The sequence below is a fragment of the Pristiophorus japonicus genome, chromosome 21 (assembly GCF_044704955.1).
Source record: "Pristiophorus japonicus isolate sPriJap1 chromosome 21, sPriJap1.hap1, whole genome shotgun sequence".
Taxonomy (NCBI): Eukaryota; Metazoa; Chordata; class Chondrichthyes; family Pristiophoridae; genus Pristiophorus; species Pristiophorus japonicus.
The window spans coordinates 62,611,466-62,630,282 of record NC_091997.1 but is presented as its reverse complement, the minus strand read 5'-3'; the positions used below and the strand labels follow the sequence as shown (position 1 = coordinate 62,630,282).

Genomic DNA, 18,817 nt, shown 5'->3' with positions numbered 1-18,817 from the left:
TCTGCATTGTGTAAAAGGATTGCTTGGCAATTTTCTTTTTCCAAATGATTTAAAAACAAACGGCAGAATAAATTGTCACCTTTTTTCCAAATAAGTTTGCAATTAAATAATTTTGAACTCTTCTTTTTGCTTCAAGACAAAACCTAGCGTGGAGACAGAGAGGGAACTGGTGGATGGCTAATGAACACTAGTGTGTTACCTATACTTAGAAATGACTAATTGTTTATAGAACATCTGTGCTGAAGCTGTAATGGATTTGATTTATGAAATCGAAGAGCACCTTTCCCCTACTCTTAACCCCCCTGGCTCTTTCCCCTGCTCCAGCATTGCTAAAGTCCAGGTATCTATCTTCACCTACCATCTTGCTCTGTATCCTGAATGTTAAAGAATGCAAGAGATAAAATTAAGGAACACAGAATAATGATCAAAGTCACTGCTGTAGTTTTTACATGGGCGGTGGATACAGTCCATAGATTGGACATGGGCTGTGAAAGAAGAGATCTAATGGGTTGAGTGGCCATTTCGCATTCCAAGCTTAAGACCTTATGATTCCAGGAAGAATTGTCAACATACCTGGTAGCATTCTCTCTCTTTTGAAATGTTTTGCTCATGTTCTGGGATAAACTAACATGTTATACCCTCAGGTCACTGAACTCATTCTGCATTTCTAGAATCTATCAGTTTAAATAGGAGATTGTAGAGATGTTCCCTTAACTCCAGTAAATATCGCTCTTGTACTGATTAAATCGAAGGTAGAGACTTCAGTCTGCAAGATGGGAGTTTGTGAGCTGTTGAGTGTGAAATTGTTTCAAACCAGAATAAATCCTGTTATTTTCCCATTATCATTTGGTGCTGATTATAATCCAGAATATAAACACAGTGCGGGGATACCATGGGCACTGACATCTTGTATAATCCATAAATTCACCCTGTCCATTTCCTATTTTACACGATTCTATTTGAAAGATGACGCATTTGTATTTGGGTCCTTGTTCCTCTTTCTTTGACCGGTTTGTCGCTCTTGTACTTTCTGTCTCTATTTTCATCTCTCCACCTGCCCCTCTGTTATCTCCCTACCCTCTGAGCATTACACTTGGATGATTTTCTATCTGCGTCAGTGCCCTTGGAATCAAGAGGTGTGATGGATACCACAGTTAATTAGCTTTTGGACATTCACTCTCTGGGCTCACACGAAGAATGGCCACTGGGGTGAGGTGCTGGAGCGAGTTTCCCTGGAACCTGAACGCTGGGCAGAGTCGGCGCTTTTGGGACATCCCCACACTGTGGTGACGTCAGAGGCAGCTGCTGCTGACACAAAGATGTTTTCAATAACAAATGGGTCTGACAGACAAACTTCCTTATTTACAAATTTATTCATATGAAACCCTCGCTAACCATGCATATAATGTATTAAGAAAATGTATTTATACTCTTGTTAAATTTTGCATAGGACAATAATCACAAAGTTGTTCTACTGAGTAAAATTACAAAAAGCGGACAGAGCAGTGAGCACCTGCATCGTGAATTGCGATTCCCTGCGTAATGATTGGATCCGTGCGGTGAGTCACTGCGTGGCTCTCTCGTTGGATACGGTTTAATGAAAATAGAAGTTAATTGTTTACAGACCACATGTACACGAGGCACCGAGGAAAGTTGAACTGATGGCGACTGGTCAGTTCATTGATAAAAGTCAGATTAGAGAGGGAGAATCTCATCGAATCCTCGGCTACAGATCCCCAAAACATCAATATGCAGTACAAGCACCAAAGGATTGATCACACTTGCTAAAATACACAGCTTCGCTCTTAAAGTCCGTACAGGCTGTCAGTACAGCTACTGTTGGCTGATACACTCACTTCTATATATTGAACAAAGAATTTTGACTCCTGAAATCTGGTAATCATTTATTTTGCTGGTGGCTGGGGGGAATTTTTGTCTCACAGACAAGAGATGTTCGGAGTGGGGAATGAAACACTTAATTCGGTATGATCGCACACTCCCAGAGCAGGTACAGCACGGGGTTAGATACAGAGTAAAGCTCCCTCTACACTGTCCCATCAAACACTCCCAGGGCAGGTACAGCATGGAGTTAGATACAGAGTAAAGCTCCCTCTACACTGTCCCATCAAACACTCCCAGGGCAGGTACAGCACGGGGTTAGATACAGAGTAAAGCTCCCTCTACACTGTCCCATCACACACTCCCAGGGCAGGTACAGCACGGGGTTAGATACAGAGTAAAGCTCCCTCTACACTGTCCCATCACACACTCCCAGGGAAGGTACAGCATGGGTTAGATACAGAGTAAAGCTAATTCTAGATTTCTGTACTTTTGTAGTAACTTTTCCATTTCGGAGCGAGATTGCCAACTTGTGCTGAAGCAGCAGAAATGAGTTCGGGAATCTGTCAGCAGCCACGAGGCACCAGACTGAGAATCCCAAACTTATTCTACGCAAAATGCTTCCAACTCCCAGATTGATTTGAACCCAGTCTGAAGCGAGAGGATACTGTCTATCCCATTGTTCCAGTCCATTCCTGACCTAGTTTTAGAAATGTTAAAGAATCCTTCTCTCCTGTTCTAATCCTGTTGCCGCCATGTGCTCCCCAAGTGACGGCAGTGTTGGGTGTGTCTGGGATCCTGTCGAACCTGCTCCCGGCTCCGCACGTTCTCTCACAGTGGGACAACTTGGGGCTTTATCTCAGAGCCCATGTTTAGCAGGATACCAGCCTACAATGCTCTGGACTGAAAACTGACACTTATCTGAGGCATGGCCATGACAGTTCAGTGGCCCTGGGAGTTCCCCTCACAACCCGTTAGGTGACAAAGTGACTGGCCTGCATCCAGTTACAATCCACAGCCACATAACAAGGTATTATTCATGCATCTGAAGCGATTAGATTTCTCAGTGGGTTTAATGCACTGGCCAGTGTAATACTGAGCCCAACAGGACCCCACATTCAATCCCCGGTCTGTGAGTTAGCGGGTACCACCCGAGTGGAGGTTAGGGTATTGGTTTCTGTTCCTGATCACTCCCCTGTGACCCCTGGCTACAGCCATTTGGTGAGAACAGGCTGTAGCTATGGTGCCCTTCATGGTTGAAGAGTTGCTGACATTCACTGTGTAGGTTCACAAGTGAAGAACGGCCACGTGAGTGAGGTACTGGAGGGCTGTCGGTGCCTGTGGGACGAGTAGCCCAGCGAGAGTCAGCACCTTCAAGTTACCAAAGAAACATGAGTGAACAATTCAGAGAATCCAAAGGTGTGTTGATAATTATGCAAACATAATCTTCAATGGAAAGGGAATAAAACGTAAATTTTTGTGGTTTAACACAAATTAAAAAGTAAATCTTGCATTTACCAGTTTACATTGTTTTTAAATAACAAGCCAGTGACATTCTATCATACGCACACAATAAATGTTTCACCATTCAACTTAACCGTACATTATCCTCTCTTAGTTTAATAATTAAAGGACCAGCCTGTTGCATTTTACAGTTAAATAGAAACCGAAATATAAATAAAGCAAATGACCTCTGAATATCTGTCCGTGTGTTTCAGACACATTTACTAGCGGAGTGTGTGAGCAGTACTGGAGTACCTATTGTGCTACACTGGCCCTATCAACACAACACACACAACGGACCAGAGATAACAGCTACCATGCAAAGCAAGTACGTATGCAGGGCTCCTTTGGAATGTATAAACTTGGATTCACTGCACAAAGCAACCAATAACCTAGAGTATACAATGTGCTACATCTGACGGCATTTCAACTATTTTCTAAAAATATTTAAAACTTTTCTGAATGGCTTTTATGTTTTTGTTAGTTCATAACATTAACTCTCCAAGTGTTTGTACAATTCTACGGATTAATTCTCTTTTCTGGGGAAGGGGGAGCGGGGTGCAGCAGGAAAAACATTCACTGGCAGCTTGTAACTTGATGGGCCCAGCTCACCGCCTGGTGCATTGTGAGTAGTTACCGATTGGAAGTGATCTGCTGGGCGCTGGGGGCTTAATGCCTCTGCAATGCCTTTTCTCTGCTTAGCCATTGGGGCTGCAACTTAGAAGAACATTTCGGTTAAAACCGCCCATGATGAACACTTCAGCCACAAACATTAAAACTTAAAGAACAGATTCCCCTCACCACACCCCATATCCAATGTGAAAACGATGCAATTAGAGAGTGCAAATATTTAAGGTAAGGCGATGGTACAGGAGAAACAGGTAATCATCCCTGAGGGAAAAAACTGCGCCAGGTTAAATCAGAGCCACGCTTGCTTTCTCTATTGTGCAGTCTTTTTTAAAAAAAAAACACATTTTACAGTAACTTGTCCTGAGGTGAATGCATGGTCATTTGGTGGGTTTTTCCAAAGCCGTGCTCTTTCTAAAAGATATGGTAGCCCCTTCACCATCAGCCCATTTCATTTCCCTTTTGTTGGGCGAGGCGGGCACGGGGCTCGGCTGTGTTCAGGGTGAGCTGGCGGGACTCAGAGCTGGGCTGGAAGCGTCTGATCGGCTGTAATCGCTGACTGAGCCCGGGGCTGAGCTATGCGCTCGGTTCAGCATGCTGGGCTGGAAGTTGGCGTGGCGCCGGGCGTGCTTCATCAGGTGGTCGCTGCGCATGAAGCGCTTGTTGCAGATCGGGCAGCTGAAGCGCTTCTCGCCCGTGTGGGTGCGGTGATGCCGGGCCAGCTCGTCAGAGCGGGCAAACTTCTTGTGGCAGTCCGGCCAGGTGCACGTGAACGGCCTCTCACCTGCAATTTAAACAAAGAAACCCAATCATCGAGAGGTTGAAGTTAGGGCTTCTCTCTCCTCCCCTGAAGCCCACCACCCCCACAGCCCAGGTACTGAGTCTCACTGGGGTAAAGGTCTCATCACCCTCTGCCACCTCACCCACGCATCCAATTTCCAGCTGTGAACCTGGCCATGCGGTTTTATCATTGGGACATCACAGCTAAACTGGACTCTACTCTCCCCCGACACTCGCAAAAACACACAGGCTGATTAAACCTACCTCTCTCAGCAAGCATTTGCTCACCTATCCTTATATCTTCTTTGGCTCAGTATCACTCTTTGTCTGATTACTCTCCTGTTTCCCTATATATAAATGCAAGTTGTCCATTCTACCCCTCCCAAACCCAGTGCTGCTGAGGGTATTTGTAGCCTCCATCACTGAGCAGGCTGACATTACCAAAGTCTGCACAGACCGGGGCTGGAACGTGGGACCGTGTGGGCAGTGTCCAGATCCTCGGGGGAGCCTGATCCACTTAAGCATTGAATGACCAGAATCCATCGCCATCAGCCCATCTGACAGCACAGTGGATGCTCCAGATACACTGGCACTCAGGCTGCAGTGATGGAACTAGGTCTACTTCTGACAGGGCATCTTAGAGCCAAAGTTTATTTTGTGAAATTTTTGTGCGTCATAAGGGTTGGTGGTGAAGAATGGAACACTTCCCACTTCAGACACCGTGGCCGGAATTTTAATCTGGAGGTGGGGCGGGGGGTGAAAGCAGTGGGTAGAACGGGTTTCCCGCAGGCATTGGCGAATTTAACGGTAAGACCTGATTAGCATTTGGAAGCTCTGTTTCCCGGAGGAGGAGGAGGGGTGGTTGGGAGCTGGAGGACAATCGCTGGGTGGAGGGGAGAGGCCGGAGGAGCATCGGGGCTGAAGTGGGGAAGGACGAATGTCTCATGGGGTGGCTGACCAGGAGGAGTTGGTCACCTGCCCCTCGAGCCTGCTCCCCCATTTAATATCATGTCTGATCCGATCATGGACTCAGCTCCACTTCCCCGCCCGCTCCCCCCAACCCTTCACTCCCTTATCGCTCAAAAATCTGTCTATCTCCACCTTAAATATATTCAATGACCCAGCCTCCACAGCTCTCTGGGGCCAAGAATTCCACAGATTTACAACCCCCTGAGAGAAAAATTCCTCCTCATCTCAGTTTTAAATGGGCGTCCCTTTATTCTGAGACTATGGGCCCAAGTTTCCACATGATTTGCGCCTGATTTTTAGGAGCAACTGGTGGAGAACGGATTATCTTAGAAATCGCAATTCTCCACATTTTTTTTCCTGCAGTTCTAGTCAGGTAGAACAGTTCTACTTTGGAACAGAATTTTTTTCTTCAAAAGGGGGCGTGTCCGGCCACTGACGCCTGATTTGAAAGTTTCCACAGTGAAAACGTACTCCAAACTAAAGTAGAATGGAGCAAGTGAAGATTTTTGTAGAACTGAAAAAACCTGTTCTACACATTAAAAAATCAGGTGCAGGTTACAAATTAGGCGTCTAGAACGAGGTGGGGGGGAGAAGGGGGAGGTGGGGGGGGGAAGGGAAGTCATTAAATTCTATAATAAATCCTTATTTATACTTGTACAAATATTATACAAATAAATCCAACCTGAATAAACATTTATAAGCAAAGAAAAGATTAAATAAACCATCTTCCTACCTGTGTGAAAGTGCTTCAGGCAGGCCTTTCGGGACCGAAGGCTGAACGGGCCGGCCCGAGACTTCGGGCAGGACCCGTCCCCAGCACCAGATTTACAGGTAGGGAGGGGAGGGGAGAGGGAGAGGGAGAGGGAGAGCGAGGGGTGGGGTGGGGGGGGGGGGGAGAGGAGAGGAGAGGAGAGGAGAGGAGAGAAGAGAAGAGAAAAAAGCGGGGGCGGGGGGGAGAGAGGGAAGAGGAGAGAGAGGGGGAGGCGGATGTGGAGAGGGGGGGAGAGAGGGGGAGGCGGAGGGGGGGAGAGAGAAGGGAGGATAGAGGAGGCAGGGGGGGAGAGAGAGGGAGGCGGTGGGGGGGGAGAGAGAGGGAGGCGGGGGGTCAGGTCGGGGAGGTGGAGGTCAGGTCGGATCCAGTCGGGGAGGTGGGGGGGGGGGGGGAAGAGCAGCAGGAGGTCGGGTCGGGTCCAGTCGGGGGGGGGGGGGGGGGGGGGGGGGTCGGGTCCGGAGGCAGGGGCGGGGGGGGGGAGCAGGAGCTGGCCGTGGGAGGAGCCTTATTCACGCAGCCCCAGTGAGGCCATTCGGCCAGGGCTAGGGGCTGCGTGCTTCGGGCCCCTCCCACACAGTTCGGCGCCTGGAGCTACTGCACTGTAGCAGTCGGGGGGGGGGGGGGGTCGGGTCCGGAGGCAGGGGCGGGGGGGGGGAGCAGGAGCTGGCCGTGGGAGGAGCCTTATTCACGCAGCCCCAGTGAGGCCATTCGGCCAGGGCTAGGGGCTGCGTGCTTCGGGCCCCTCCCACACAGTTCGGCGCCTGGAGCTACTGCACTGTAGCAGTCGGGGGGGGGGGGTCGGGTCCGGAGGCAGGGGCGGGGGGGGGGGGAGCAGGAGCTGGCCGTGGGAGGAGCCTTATTCACGCAGCCCCAGTGAGGCCATTCGGCCAGGGCTAGGGGCTGCGTGCTTCGGGCCCCTCCCACACAGTTCGGCGCCTGGAGCTACTGCACTGTAGTGCCCACTGTCGCGCGCATGTGCAGAGGTCCCGGCACTGTTTTCAGCGCAGGGACCTGGCACCGCCCCCCCCCCCCCCCCCCCCCACAGCTCGTGCTGGCTGCGCCGAGGGCCAGAGGACCTGCAGGTAGGATTTTTTTAGGCGCACTTTCTGGCGCGAAAAATGGCCGTCCAGGTCGGGACTGCGCCATTCTAGGCTCGTGTGGAAACTTGGGCCCTATGTCCCCAAGTTTGGGTCCAGGAGGCAAGTGGAAAGGCACTGGCCTCCTGGATCCAGCAATCCTCGCCTTCCTTTAACTGGCAGGTTCCCCAAGGCCAGGGAAACCCGACCAGCCAGAGTTACATTTTTTAATGATGGCTCACCATGCGTCACTCCATCCTCATTGAAATATTTAAATGGCCGAACGGTCTCCTGGGAGCGGGTTGGCTCCCACCCATCCCCCGTCCGGCTAAAACCGGACATAAGCAGTTTGGGGGCGGAATTCAGTTTCTTAATTCCTTAACCTCCCACCTGACCCCAACACCCAATTTTGGGGGTTAAATTCCCTCCTAGGTATCAATATTAAGCACTCTGAGGGCAGTTACAGCACGGATTAGATACAGAGTAAAGCTCCCTCTACACTGTCCCATCAAACACTCCCAGGGCAGGTACAGGGGGTTAGATACAGAGTAAAGCTCCCTCTACACTGTCCCATCAAACACTCCCAGGGCAGGTACAGGGGGTTAGATACAGAGTAAAGCTCCCTCTACACTGTCCCATCAAACACTCCCAGGGCAGGTACAGGGGGTTAGATACAGAGTAAAAAAGCATTGTACAGCTCAAGATCGTTGTGTGGTGGATAGGTAAAATTACATGCTCTGTGGTCCTCCCTACTGATATTTCAGTATATATTGCACCAACTTGTTTGTGATATCTCAATGCTTCATGGGCATGGGCCAGTCAGACACCTAATCCCATGTGTTGAACTGACTCGCTGAGTAAATCACTCCCTGCCCCGCAGGAATAAAATGCTACTGACACCTAATCCTAATTACTGTCTCCAACTGCACAAGTAACAGCGTCCATCCCCTTTCCCCTTTCCCCATCCCCAGAGGAAGCTTGCAATCTGAAAAGATCCAAACAGTATAAAAACAAAACAACAGCGACAACACTTCAAAGTAACTCAATGTAAGTAAAGCTTTCTGAGTCCTGATAAAATACTGTATAAATGCTAGGCATTCTAAATGAGGTTTCAACTGGCCCTGATAACACTGATCGGGTTTTACTGCGTCTTTTGAAGTGTCGACTCTTTTTATCTCTCAAAGTATAGTTTACTTCAGCCAAAGGGCAGGGAGCTCGGGATAAACCCAGGCACCAAATAATGCTGAGAGTCTGTCTGATGACCAACAGCAGACACCTCACACTATGAAAGGCCAGAGGTACTGTAGCTGACTGACAGTGCTGGCTTTCATGAGATGCCTGAGTAAATAAGGAGGATATTATCCAGTAATTTTGTTTGTGCTGCAGGCAGAATGATGCAGTAATTCCAGTATCATTCTGACTCACATACCTGCTGGCTGTGGTGTTTTTATACATTCAGGAAGGGGGACTGTGTTACAACAACCTGCATTCATCTCTCACATAGTAAAACGGCCCAACGAGCGTTAGCAAACAAAATTTCACACCGATCAGAGATAGTAGGACAGGTGACCGACAGCTTGATCAAAGAGGTAGGTTTTCAGGAGCATCTAAAAGGAGAGAGGGGGGGGGGAAGAGAGAGGTGCCAAAGCAGGACGATTAACATCGAGGCTGCGCAAGAGACCAAAATTGAAGGAGCGCAGAGATCTTGGAGGGTTGTAGGGCTGGAAGAGGTTACAGTGATAGGGAGGGGGTGAGGCCAAGGAGGGATTTGAACACAAGAATGAGAATTTAAAAACTGAGGTACCTTGCCGGACTGGGAGCCAATGTAGGTCAGTGAGCAACGATGGGTGAATGGGACTGGGTGCGAGTTAGGATACAAGCAGCAGAGTTTTGGATGAGCAGGGTGTGAGGTGGGAGCCCGGCCAGGAGAGCAGGATGGGTTTGGGTGAAGAAGAATGTTCCCGATGTTGGGGAAGTCCAGAACCAGGGGTCACAGTCTAAGGGTAATCGGTAAGCCATTTAGGACCGAGAGGAGGAGAAACTTCTTCAGAGAATTGTGAACCTATGGAATTCTCTACCGCAGAACGTTGTTGAGGCAAGTTTGTTAGATATATTCAAAAGGGAGTTAGATGTGGTCCTTACAGCTAAAGGGATCAAATGGTATGGAGAGAAAGCAGGAATGGGGTACTGAAGTTGCAAAAATGATCAGCCAATATCATATTGAATGGTGGTGCAGGGCCGAATGGCCTACTCCTGCACCTATTTTCTAGTTTCCATGTCAGCCCATTTGATCTCATTCTTGCAGAATACCAACCTCACTCTCATCTTATTTTAGTATTAATATTTGCCCCAATATTTGTTAACGCTTGCTGTATTGTTACAGAATGTGCTTAGCCTCTGAGATTACCAAGCCTTTTAAAGGGGCAGCATCGTCAGGATAAAGTGTCTGGCAATTTTATTGATTACAAATGCCATACCAGAATGAGCAGAATCACATGAAGACACAAAGGCCACACTAGCTTCCCAGTACCTGAGCATAGAAGGAGTTTCATTCAGCTGTGCCTTGATGAACCAGACAGGTAGGTCACTGATTATTTGACTGATGAATTGTTCACCTTTGTCTATTTTTATACCCTATGGAGGCAGTGGTCAACAAATGCAAGAGGAGGGGAAATATTAAAGGTGATCAAACTTAACAGAATTCCCCCATCCACCCCTTCTCCTGCTGCTCGGTCTGATACAAACTGGGGAAGGGCCCATGTTCAATCCCCGCTTTATGCTGAGGCAGCAGGTAGCAACACAGTGCGAGAATAGGCCTCAGTGCCACTATGTTAAGAGGAGGACATTGACCAGAGTTCTTGTTCCTGATCACTTGTTGGAAAGTGTGTGTGTGAACATTGGGTGAGAGCAGGATCGAACTTTGTGATGCCCTGCATGGTTGAATAACAACAAACTGTCTTTTTTTTAATTCTCAGGATGTGGGCGTCGCTGACAAGGCCGGCATTTATTGCCCATTCCTAATTGCCCCTTGAGAAGGTGGTGGTGAGCCCCCTTCTTGAACCGCTGCAGTCCGTGTGGTGAAGGTGCTCCCACAGTGCTGTTAGGGAGGGAGTTCCAGGATTTTGACCCAATGATGATGAAGGAATGTCGATATATTTCCAAGTCAGGATGGTGTGTGACTGGGAGGAGAACTTGGAGGTGGTGGTGTTCCCATGCACCTGCTGCCCTTGTCCTTCTAGGTGGCAGAGCTCCTGGGTTTGAGAGTAGCTGTCAAAGAAGCCTTGGCAAGTTGCTGCAATGCATCTTGCAGATGCACGGTGCGCCGGTGGTGGAGGGAGTGAATGTTTAAAGTGGTGGATAGGCTGCCAATCAAGCGGGCTGCTTTGGCCTGTCTAAGGAATGGCTTGAACGAGACGGCACTCGGTGCCCATTGAACTGTACCCTAGCGGGAGTCTGTGCCTTTGGAAGAGACAGTGGGTAGGGAAGGGAGTAAAAACTCCCAAGGTCTGGGAGGTTATGCCCTGCACCAAACCAGGAATGTAATGGGGAACCACCTTCTTAAAAGATTTTGCAAACTTTTGATCAGTTTGACATCACTGCACGATTATAACGAACCACAGCAAAATATGTCATCCAAGCACCTGCATGTGATGTCACGGTGATGGCAATTGCTCATTGGCTCACATCCCTCCTACACAAGAAAACTGTTCGCCACGTTTTTTCTCGAAGACGCTGCCCCTTTAAATGCAGCAGGAAATGAGTTCAGTATGTGCTTGTGTAAATCTATAATTTCATTTTGTTTTGGTGGTTGTTTTCCTTTGGAGAGAAAAATATCTTCATGAAAGGATTTAACTCTTTCTCGGGAAGTAAGCAGGATTGAAGATACACAGAGCGTATTGCTCTGGTTAGCTCAGGCCTATAAAATGCTGGTGTCTTGCTGTTTTATCTAAACTGTTAAGCAAAGGGTTAACCACGAGCACTTAACCCATTGTCAGGTGCAGTCTCCAACTACTCCCGTCTGATTTACAAACTGCTGGACCAATACACAACTTTAAGCATCTCTGAATTTATTTATATTTCTCAAGTGTATTTGCTCAACACTAAAGTCTCCATTTTGTGTTTCTTTAAATATCTATCAATTGTTGCGAATGTTTGTATTTACTGCAGGTACAGGGCATTCTTGTGTCACTGAGCTCAGAAATCGACTGTGGGCAAAAGTTCAAACAATCCCCACTGCCCCAGCAGGTGGTGGCAGTGTCTCCAGACCCAGAGATACCCTCCCTTCACTGTCCTTCCTTACATAAATCCAGCATTTTAAAGCACTGTTAGAAATTGCTGCTCCTGAATCAAGTAAACCTTGATGCCACAATTCCTCCTCACACTAATGTAGAGAGGGCGAGTTAGTAAATGGGTAAGAGAGGCCCTATTACAGGAATATCCCCTTTATCAGCTCGGCAGGACTGGACAATGGGAGGGATCAGTCTCTGGGAATCTGGCACCACCATTAGATCACAAAACCCTGCCCCAAACCCCAAGGCCGTCTCTGAGGAGGGAAAGAAAAGGGGCAGGGGTTTAATGGGTGTCATGTAACAAACATTTACTGTCTCTCTTCCTGTACATTTTCCTGAAACGTTTGATACTGAACCTTATTTTGTTTACTGTGCAAACTGGGTTTGTGATTTATAAATGGAATGACTGATCCATCAGCGCCCTGCTCAGTGGCTGAATCAAATTCTGCTTTTCCTTTTTAAAACTAGTTTTGAACCGTATTTCTGTATTTCTGCCCATTTTTCTGTTACAACCACAAACCCGGCCAACAATGAGGATTGGCGGCAGTGCCGAGCGTGCCGCCGGGCCGTGCGGGTACCGTCGGGGACCAGCCTTTGGGGGATCTCGGGCAGGCGGCGGTTTTACGCTCCGCCCAATATTCGCCTCCGCTGACTTGGGTGGAGGGTGAAGCGACGTTTTGCGCCCGTTTGCCATCAGTTCCCGGGCTGGGTGAAATGGGGCGCAGACTGCGCTGGGCGCGGCGCTCACTCACCTGTGTGAGTCCGGAGGTGAGCCTTCAGGTGCGAGGATTTGCCGTAGACCTTCTGGCAGCCCGAGTACGGGCAATGGTGCTGCTTGAGTCGCCGCTCCGGCCCGCTCCGCCCTTTGCCTCTCCGGCCCCTGGCTCTGGCCAGCTCGGGGCCGCCCTGCCCCGCCGTGCCCGCCACCTCCGGCGGTCCCACAGCGGCCGGCGGGCCGGCCTGGCTCGGCGCCCCGCCCAGCAACAACAACAGCCCGGGGCTGCCCGGCTCCCGGCACTCGGCTGCTCGGCCCGGGCTGTGAACTACCGCCGTGCGGGACATGGACACCAGGCACTCGGCAGCGAAACGATCGAAAGCCGCGCTCGCCATCCCCTCGGCCGGCCGCCCGGTGCAGGGGGCGCCGGAGCCCGGTCACCGAGCGAGCCCCTTTGTCCGGGGCCGGGGGCCGGGCCGCTGCGCTGACTGAACACGCCCAGACTCCGCCAAATATTGCAATATCCGCACAAACCCGCAACCAGCCTCAGCCCAGCTCAGAACTCCTCTCCCGGACAATTTAAGGACAAAGCTTTAGATAAAATATCATTCGTTTTAAACAAAAAACACAATTTCAAAAAGAAAAATAATCTGTTGGTCTTTGTCTCGTATCAAAAAAATGGGATGTGCTTTAGTTTGAGGCTGAAGTTCGGGGCAGGCTTTATCTGTCACTCCCACAGCCGGCACTTCCATTGGCTGTGTGGCCCTGGGCAGGGGCATGCCTGTCACAGGGTGTAGGTGTGGGGCAGAGCCCCTATCATTAACTGCATCACCATGGGCAGGGCAACTTGCATCGCTCTGTCGCACGACAGCTCCCTGGTGAGAAGATGTTTTCCTGTTTAAATTCTCACCCACATTACTCACTTTCAGTTTGCTAACCTGTTGCTGAGAGAATGCAGCAAGATCCTTTAACCCTGTCCTGTCCAGTGAGTCGGGTTGTGACCCAGGATGTGACATTCTGTATCCCACCATTCAGCCAATATTTAAACTGGATTGCAAGGGCTCGGCAATTGAGCAAAACATTCAATTATTTTCTGTCAGTGTGCGGGATACGTGCATCAGTTCACTCCCCCATTTGGGTATTGGATACCAGTTGTGTGGGCTGCTCTCTCATCTCCACCACACTCGGTTCCAATTTGCCACTTGGCAAGATACGTGTTTGCCTTTTTCCCAAGCTCAGAGATGCCTCAACTCTCCAGTAGCGTTCGTCAGTCGTGAGATGAAGAGCAACAGGCAGAACACATGGAGGGTTTGTGTAACGCAGGCTTAACAAGAGAGAATTGTCAGTGGGGACAATGCGGCTGTGTGTTGGGGGCAGGGATGAGGGGCTGAGGCGTTTCAAATGATTTACTACAATAACATTCTGGTGCCACACACTGGACTCCCCAGTCACAAGTTAGAATCTGTCCATAATCCAGATCTATCCCGTACTCTGATTAGGGGGAACTTTACCTGAGGTGGGAGTGGTTGCGTGTTCCATTTCCTGTCGATAAAGTCCTTTGTCTCGATCATAAGAACATAAGAATTAGGAACAGGAGTAGGCCATCTAGCCCCTCGAGCCTGCTCCGCCATTCAATAAGATCATGGCTGATCTGGCCGTGGACTCAGCTCCACTTACCCGCCCGCTCCCCATAACCTTTAATTCCCTTATTGGTTAAAAATCTATCTATCTGTGATTTGAATACATTCAATGAGCTAGCCTCAACTGCTTCCCTGGGCAGAGAATTCCACAGATTCACACCCTCTGGGAGAAGAAATTCCTTCTCAACTCGGTTTTAAATTGGCTCCCCCGTATTTTGAGGCTAGTTCTAGTCTTCCCGACCAGTGGAAACAACCTCTCTGCCTCTATCTTGTCTATCCCTTTCATTATTTAAATGTTTCTAGAAGATCACCCCTCATCCTTCTGAACTCCAACGAGTAAAGACCCAGTCTACTCAATCGATCATCATAAGGTAACCCCCTCATCTCCGGAATCAGCCGAGTGAATCGTCTCTGTACTCCCTCCAAAGCCAGTATATCCTTCCTTAAGTAAGGTGACCAAAACTGCACGCAGTACTCCAGGTGCGGCCTCACCAATACCCTGTACAGTTGCAGCAGGACCTCCCTGCTTTTGTACTCCATCCCTCTCGCAATGAAGGCTAACATTCCATTCGCCTTCCTGATTACCTGCTGCACCTGCAAACTAACTTTTTGGGATTCATGCACAAGGAAGAGGTGGGCACCGGAGGGACTGGAGTGCATCATCACGCCCGGCAACCAAATTTTAATTTGATTTTACGTTTTAAAGGTTAATTTGTTTTAATTGCCGGTGTTTTTAGTGTCCCCTTCCCTTTTATAGGGGGCACTGGGGAAAAATTGTGATTTTAGTGCCCAAAAAAAAAAAAAAAGAAGGAAAAAAAAAACCAAAAAAAGAAAAAAAAGGGCCTTGTAAATGTCTGGTGTGTCACCCAGGTCGGGTGGCACGGTTTAATGTGTTTTGTTTTGCAGATAAACTCCAAAAAAAAGAGTTTCATGCACAAGGACCCCCAGGTCCCTCTGCACCGCAGCATGTTAGAATTTCTCCCCATTCAAATAATATTCCCTTTTACTGTTTTTTCTTTCCAAGGTGGATGACCTCACATTTTCCGACATTGTATTCCATCTGCCAAACCTTAGCCCATTCGCTTAATCTATCTAAATCTCTTTGAAGCCTCTCTGTGTCCTCTACACAACTCGCTTTCCCACTAATCTTTGTGTCATCTGCAAATTTTGTTGCATTACACTCTGTCCCCTCTTCCAGGTCATCTATGTATATTGTAAACAGTTGTGGTCCCAGCACCGATCCCTGTGGCACACCACTAACCACCGATTTCCAACCCGAAAAGGACCCATTTATCCCGACTCTTTGCTTTCTGTTCGCCAGCCAATTCTTGATCCATGCTAATACATTTCCTCTGCCTCCGCGTACCTTTATCTTCTGCAGTAACCTTTTATGTGGCACCTTATCGAATGCCTTTTGGAAATCTAAATGCACCACATCCATCGGTACACCTCTATCCACCATGCTCGTTATCGCCTCAAAGAATTCCAGTAAATTAGTTAAACATGATTTCCCCTTCATGAATCCATGTTGCGTCTGCTTGATTGCACTATTTCTATCTAGATGTCCCGCTGTTTCTTCCTTAATGATAACTTCAAGCATTTTCCCCACTACAAATGTGAAACTAATCGGCCTATAGTTACCTGCCTTTTGTCTGCCCCCTTTTTAAACAGAGGCGTTACATTAGCTGCTTTCCAATCCGCTGGTACCTCCCCAGAGTTCAGAGAATTTTGGTAGATTACAACGAATGCATCTGCTATAACTTCCGCCATCTCTTTTAATACCCTGAGATGCATTTCATCAGGACCAGGGGACTTGTCTACCTTGAGTCCCATTAGCCTGTCCAGCACTACCCCCCTAGTGATAGTGATTGTCTCAAGGTCCTCCCTTCCCACATTCCCGTGACCAGCAATTTTTGGCATGGTTTTTGTGTCTTCCACTGTGAAGACCGAAGCAAAATAATTGTTTAAGGTCTCAGCCATTTCCACATTTCCCATTATTAAATCCCCCTTCTCATCTTCTAAGGGACCAACATTTACTTTAGTCACTCTTTTCTGTTTTATATATCGGTAAAAGCTTTTACTATCTGTTTTTATGTTTTGCGCAAATTTTACTTTCGTAATCTATCTTTCCTTTCTTTATTGCTTTCTTAGTCATTCTTTGCTGTCGTTTAAAATTTACCCAATCTTCTAGTTTCCCACTAACCCTTGGCCACCTTATACACATTGGTTTTTAATTTGATACTCTCCTTTATTTCCTTGGTTATCCACGGCTGGTTATCCCTTCTCTTACTGCCCTTCTTTTTCACTGGAATATATTTTTGTTGAGCACTATGAAAGAGCTCCTTAAAAGTCCTTCACTGTTCCTCAATTGTGCCACCGTTTAGTCTGTGTTCCCAGTCTACTTTAGCCAACTCTGCCCTCATCCCACTGTAGTCCCCTTTGTTTAAGCATAGTATGCTCGTTTGAGACACTACTTCCTCACCCTCAATCTGTATTACAAATTCAACCAAACTGTGATCACTCATTCCGAGAGGATCTTTTACTAGGAGATTGTTTATTATTCCTGACTCATTACACAGGATCAGATCTAAGATAGCTTGCTCCCTTGTAGGTTGTGTAACATACTGTTCTAAGAAACAATCCCGTATGCATTCTATGAATTCCTCCCCCAGGCTACCCCGTGCGATTTGATCAGCATAAACTAGGAATCTCAATTTTAGATACAATGCCAGAATATATAGATCTGAATCTGTGGAACCCGCACAGCCCTGGGGGCGAACCTTGTATTTCCTGTGGCGGGGGAATCAGAGGAGGAAAGGTGGGATGGTCACTGAGAGGCAGGAAAATTGTGAGATTGGACCTCTGTAACTCCGAGTCTGATTCAGAGCAACGATAGGGAGGGCAGGAGTGCAGTGACAGCTGAGTTCCCTTTACTGCGGTTGGTGTGCTGCCGAGGAGCATCGTCATCATCATAGGCAGTCCCTTGGAGTCGAGGATAGAGGATGAATTGCTTCCACTCCAAAAGTGAGTTCCCAGGTGATTGTACAGTCCAATGCTGGACCTACAGTCTCTGTCACAGGTGGGGCAGACAGTGGTTGAAGGAAAGGGTGAGTGGGAGCCTGGGTTGATGCACGTTCCTTCCGCTGCCAACGCTTGGTTTCTGCATGCTCTCGGCGACGAGACTCGAGGTGCTCAGCGCCCTCCTGAATGCTCTTCCTTCACTTTGAACGGTCGCGGGCCAGGGATTCCCAGGTGCAGGTGGGATGTTGTTTTGAGGGTGTTCTTGAGGAATTCCTCTGCCCATCTGGGGCTCGCTTGCCGTGTCAAAGCTCTGTGTGGAGCGCTTGTTTTGGGAGTCTCGTGTCAGGCACATGGACGAGGTGGCCTGCCCAACAGAGCTGATCCAGTGTGATCAATGCTTTGATGTTGGCCTGAGCGAGAACACTGACGTTGGTGCATCTATCCTGCCAATGGATTCGCAGGATCTTGTGGAGGCAGCGCTGGTGGTACTTCTCCAGTATTTTGAGGTGTCTGCTGTATATAGTCCATGTCTCTGAGCCATATAGGAGGGTATCACGACTGCCCTGTCGACCATGAGCTTGGTGCCGGTGAAGGTATTGACGATGGCTTGGAGTTCGGCTTCCGAGTGTGCGCAGACGCAAGCATCTGTGTACTGTAATTCAATGACAGAGGATCGGACGACCTTGGATCTGGCCTGGAGGCGGTGGACGTTGAACAGATTCCCATTTGTTCTATAATTTAGCTCCACTCCAGCGGGAAGCTTACTAAGGGTGAGATGGAGCATTGCAGCAATGAAGATCGAAAAGAGCGTTAGTGCGATGACGCAGCCGTGCTTGACCCCGGTCCGGACGTGGATTGGGTCTGTGGTGGTTCCATTGGTCAGGATCACGGCCTGCATGTCATCGTGGAGCAGACGGAGGATGGTGACTGTTGTGTATCTGTAAAGCATGCACTCCCATATTCTGCCACCAGGGAGCGCATCCCCTGAAGTCCCAAGGGATCCTAGCATCCCTTGCGAGCACTGTATATAAGCCGGCCCCAAAGGCCTGTTTCTCACTCTGGAGTGTCTTAATAAAGACAGGTCACTGTTACTTTAACCTCCCTGTGTGCAGTCTCATCTGTGTTAGGAACACAATAACTGGCGACAAGTATATCAATCCAATGCAAAGATGCAGCAAAGTGTGGGCATCCTGGAGAAATTCTCGGAGGGTGAGGACTGGGAAGCCTATGTCGAACGGCTAGACCAGTACTTTGTAGCCAACGAGCTGGACGGAGAAGGAAGCGCTGCAAAAAGGAGAGCGGTCCTCCTCACAGTCTGCGGGGCACCGACCTACAGCCTCATGAAGAATCTTCTGGCTCCGGTGAAACCCACAGATAAGTCATATAAGGAGCTGTGTACACTGGTTCGGGAGCATCTTAACCCGAGGGAGAGCATGCTGATGGCGAGGTATCGGTTCTACACATGCCAGCAATCTGAAGGTCAGGAAGTGGTGAGCTACATCGCCGAGCTAAGGCAACTTGCAGAACAATGTGAGCCGTGAAAAAAACTGTGTACTGCATGGGAGCTGGGCCAGCATCCCCGTTGC

At 48.7% G+C, this 18,817-nt stretch overlaps 1 protein-coding gene across 1 annotated transcript; it reads right to left on the bottom strand.

The window, feature by feature from the left end:
* Positions 1-1,354: 1,354 nt before the first annotated feature.
* Positions 1,355-13,302, bottom strand: klf13 (Kruppel like factor 13). Its single transcript, XM_070864877.1, has 2 exons — positions 12,608-13,302; positions 1,355-4,753 (listed from the first exon to the last, which is right to left on the bottom strand). The coding sequence occupies exons 1-2, from the start codon at positions 12,963-12,965 to the stop codon at positions 4,467-4,469; spliced, it is 645 nt and encodes a 214-aa protein (XP_070720978.1). The 5' UTR covers positions 12,966-13,302; the 3' UTR covers positions 1,355-4,466.
* Between the last annotated feature and the right edge of the window lie 5,515 nt (positions 13,303-18,817).

Coding starts and splice junctions, on each gene's coding strand:
- klf13 (XM_070864877.1), bottom strand. CDS start 12,965: ATGGCGAGCGCGGCTTTCGATCGTTTCGCTGCCGAGTGCCTGGTGTCC. Junction 4,754..12,607: donor TCACCTCCGGACTCACACAG/GTGAGTGAGCGC, acceptor TTTAAATTGCAG/GTGAGAGGCCGTTCACGTGC.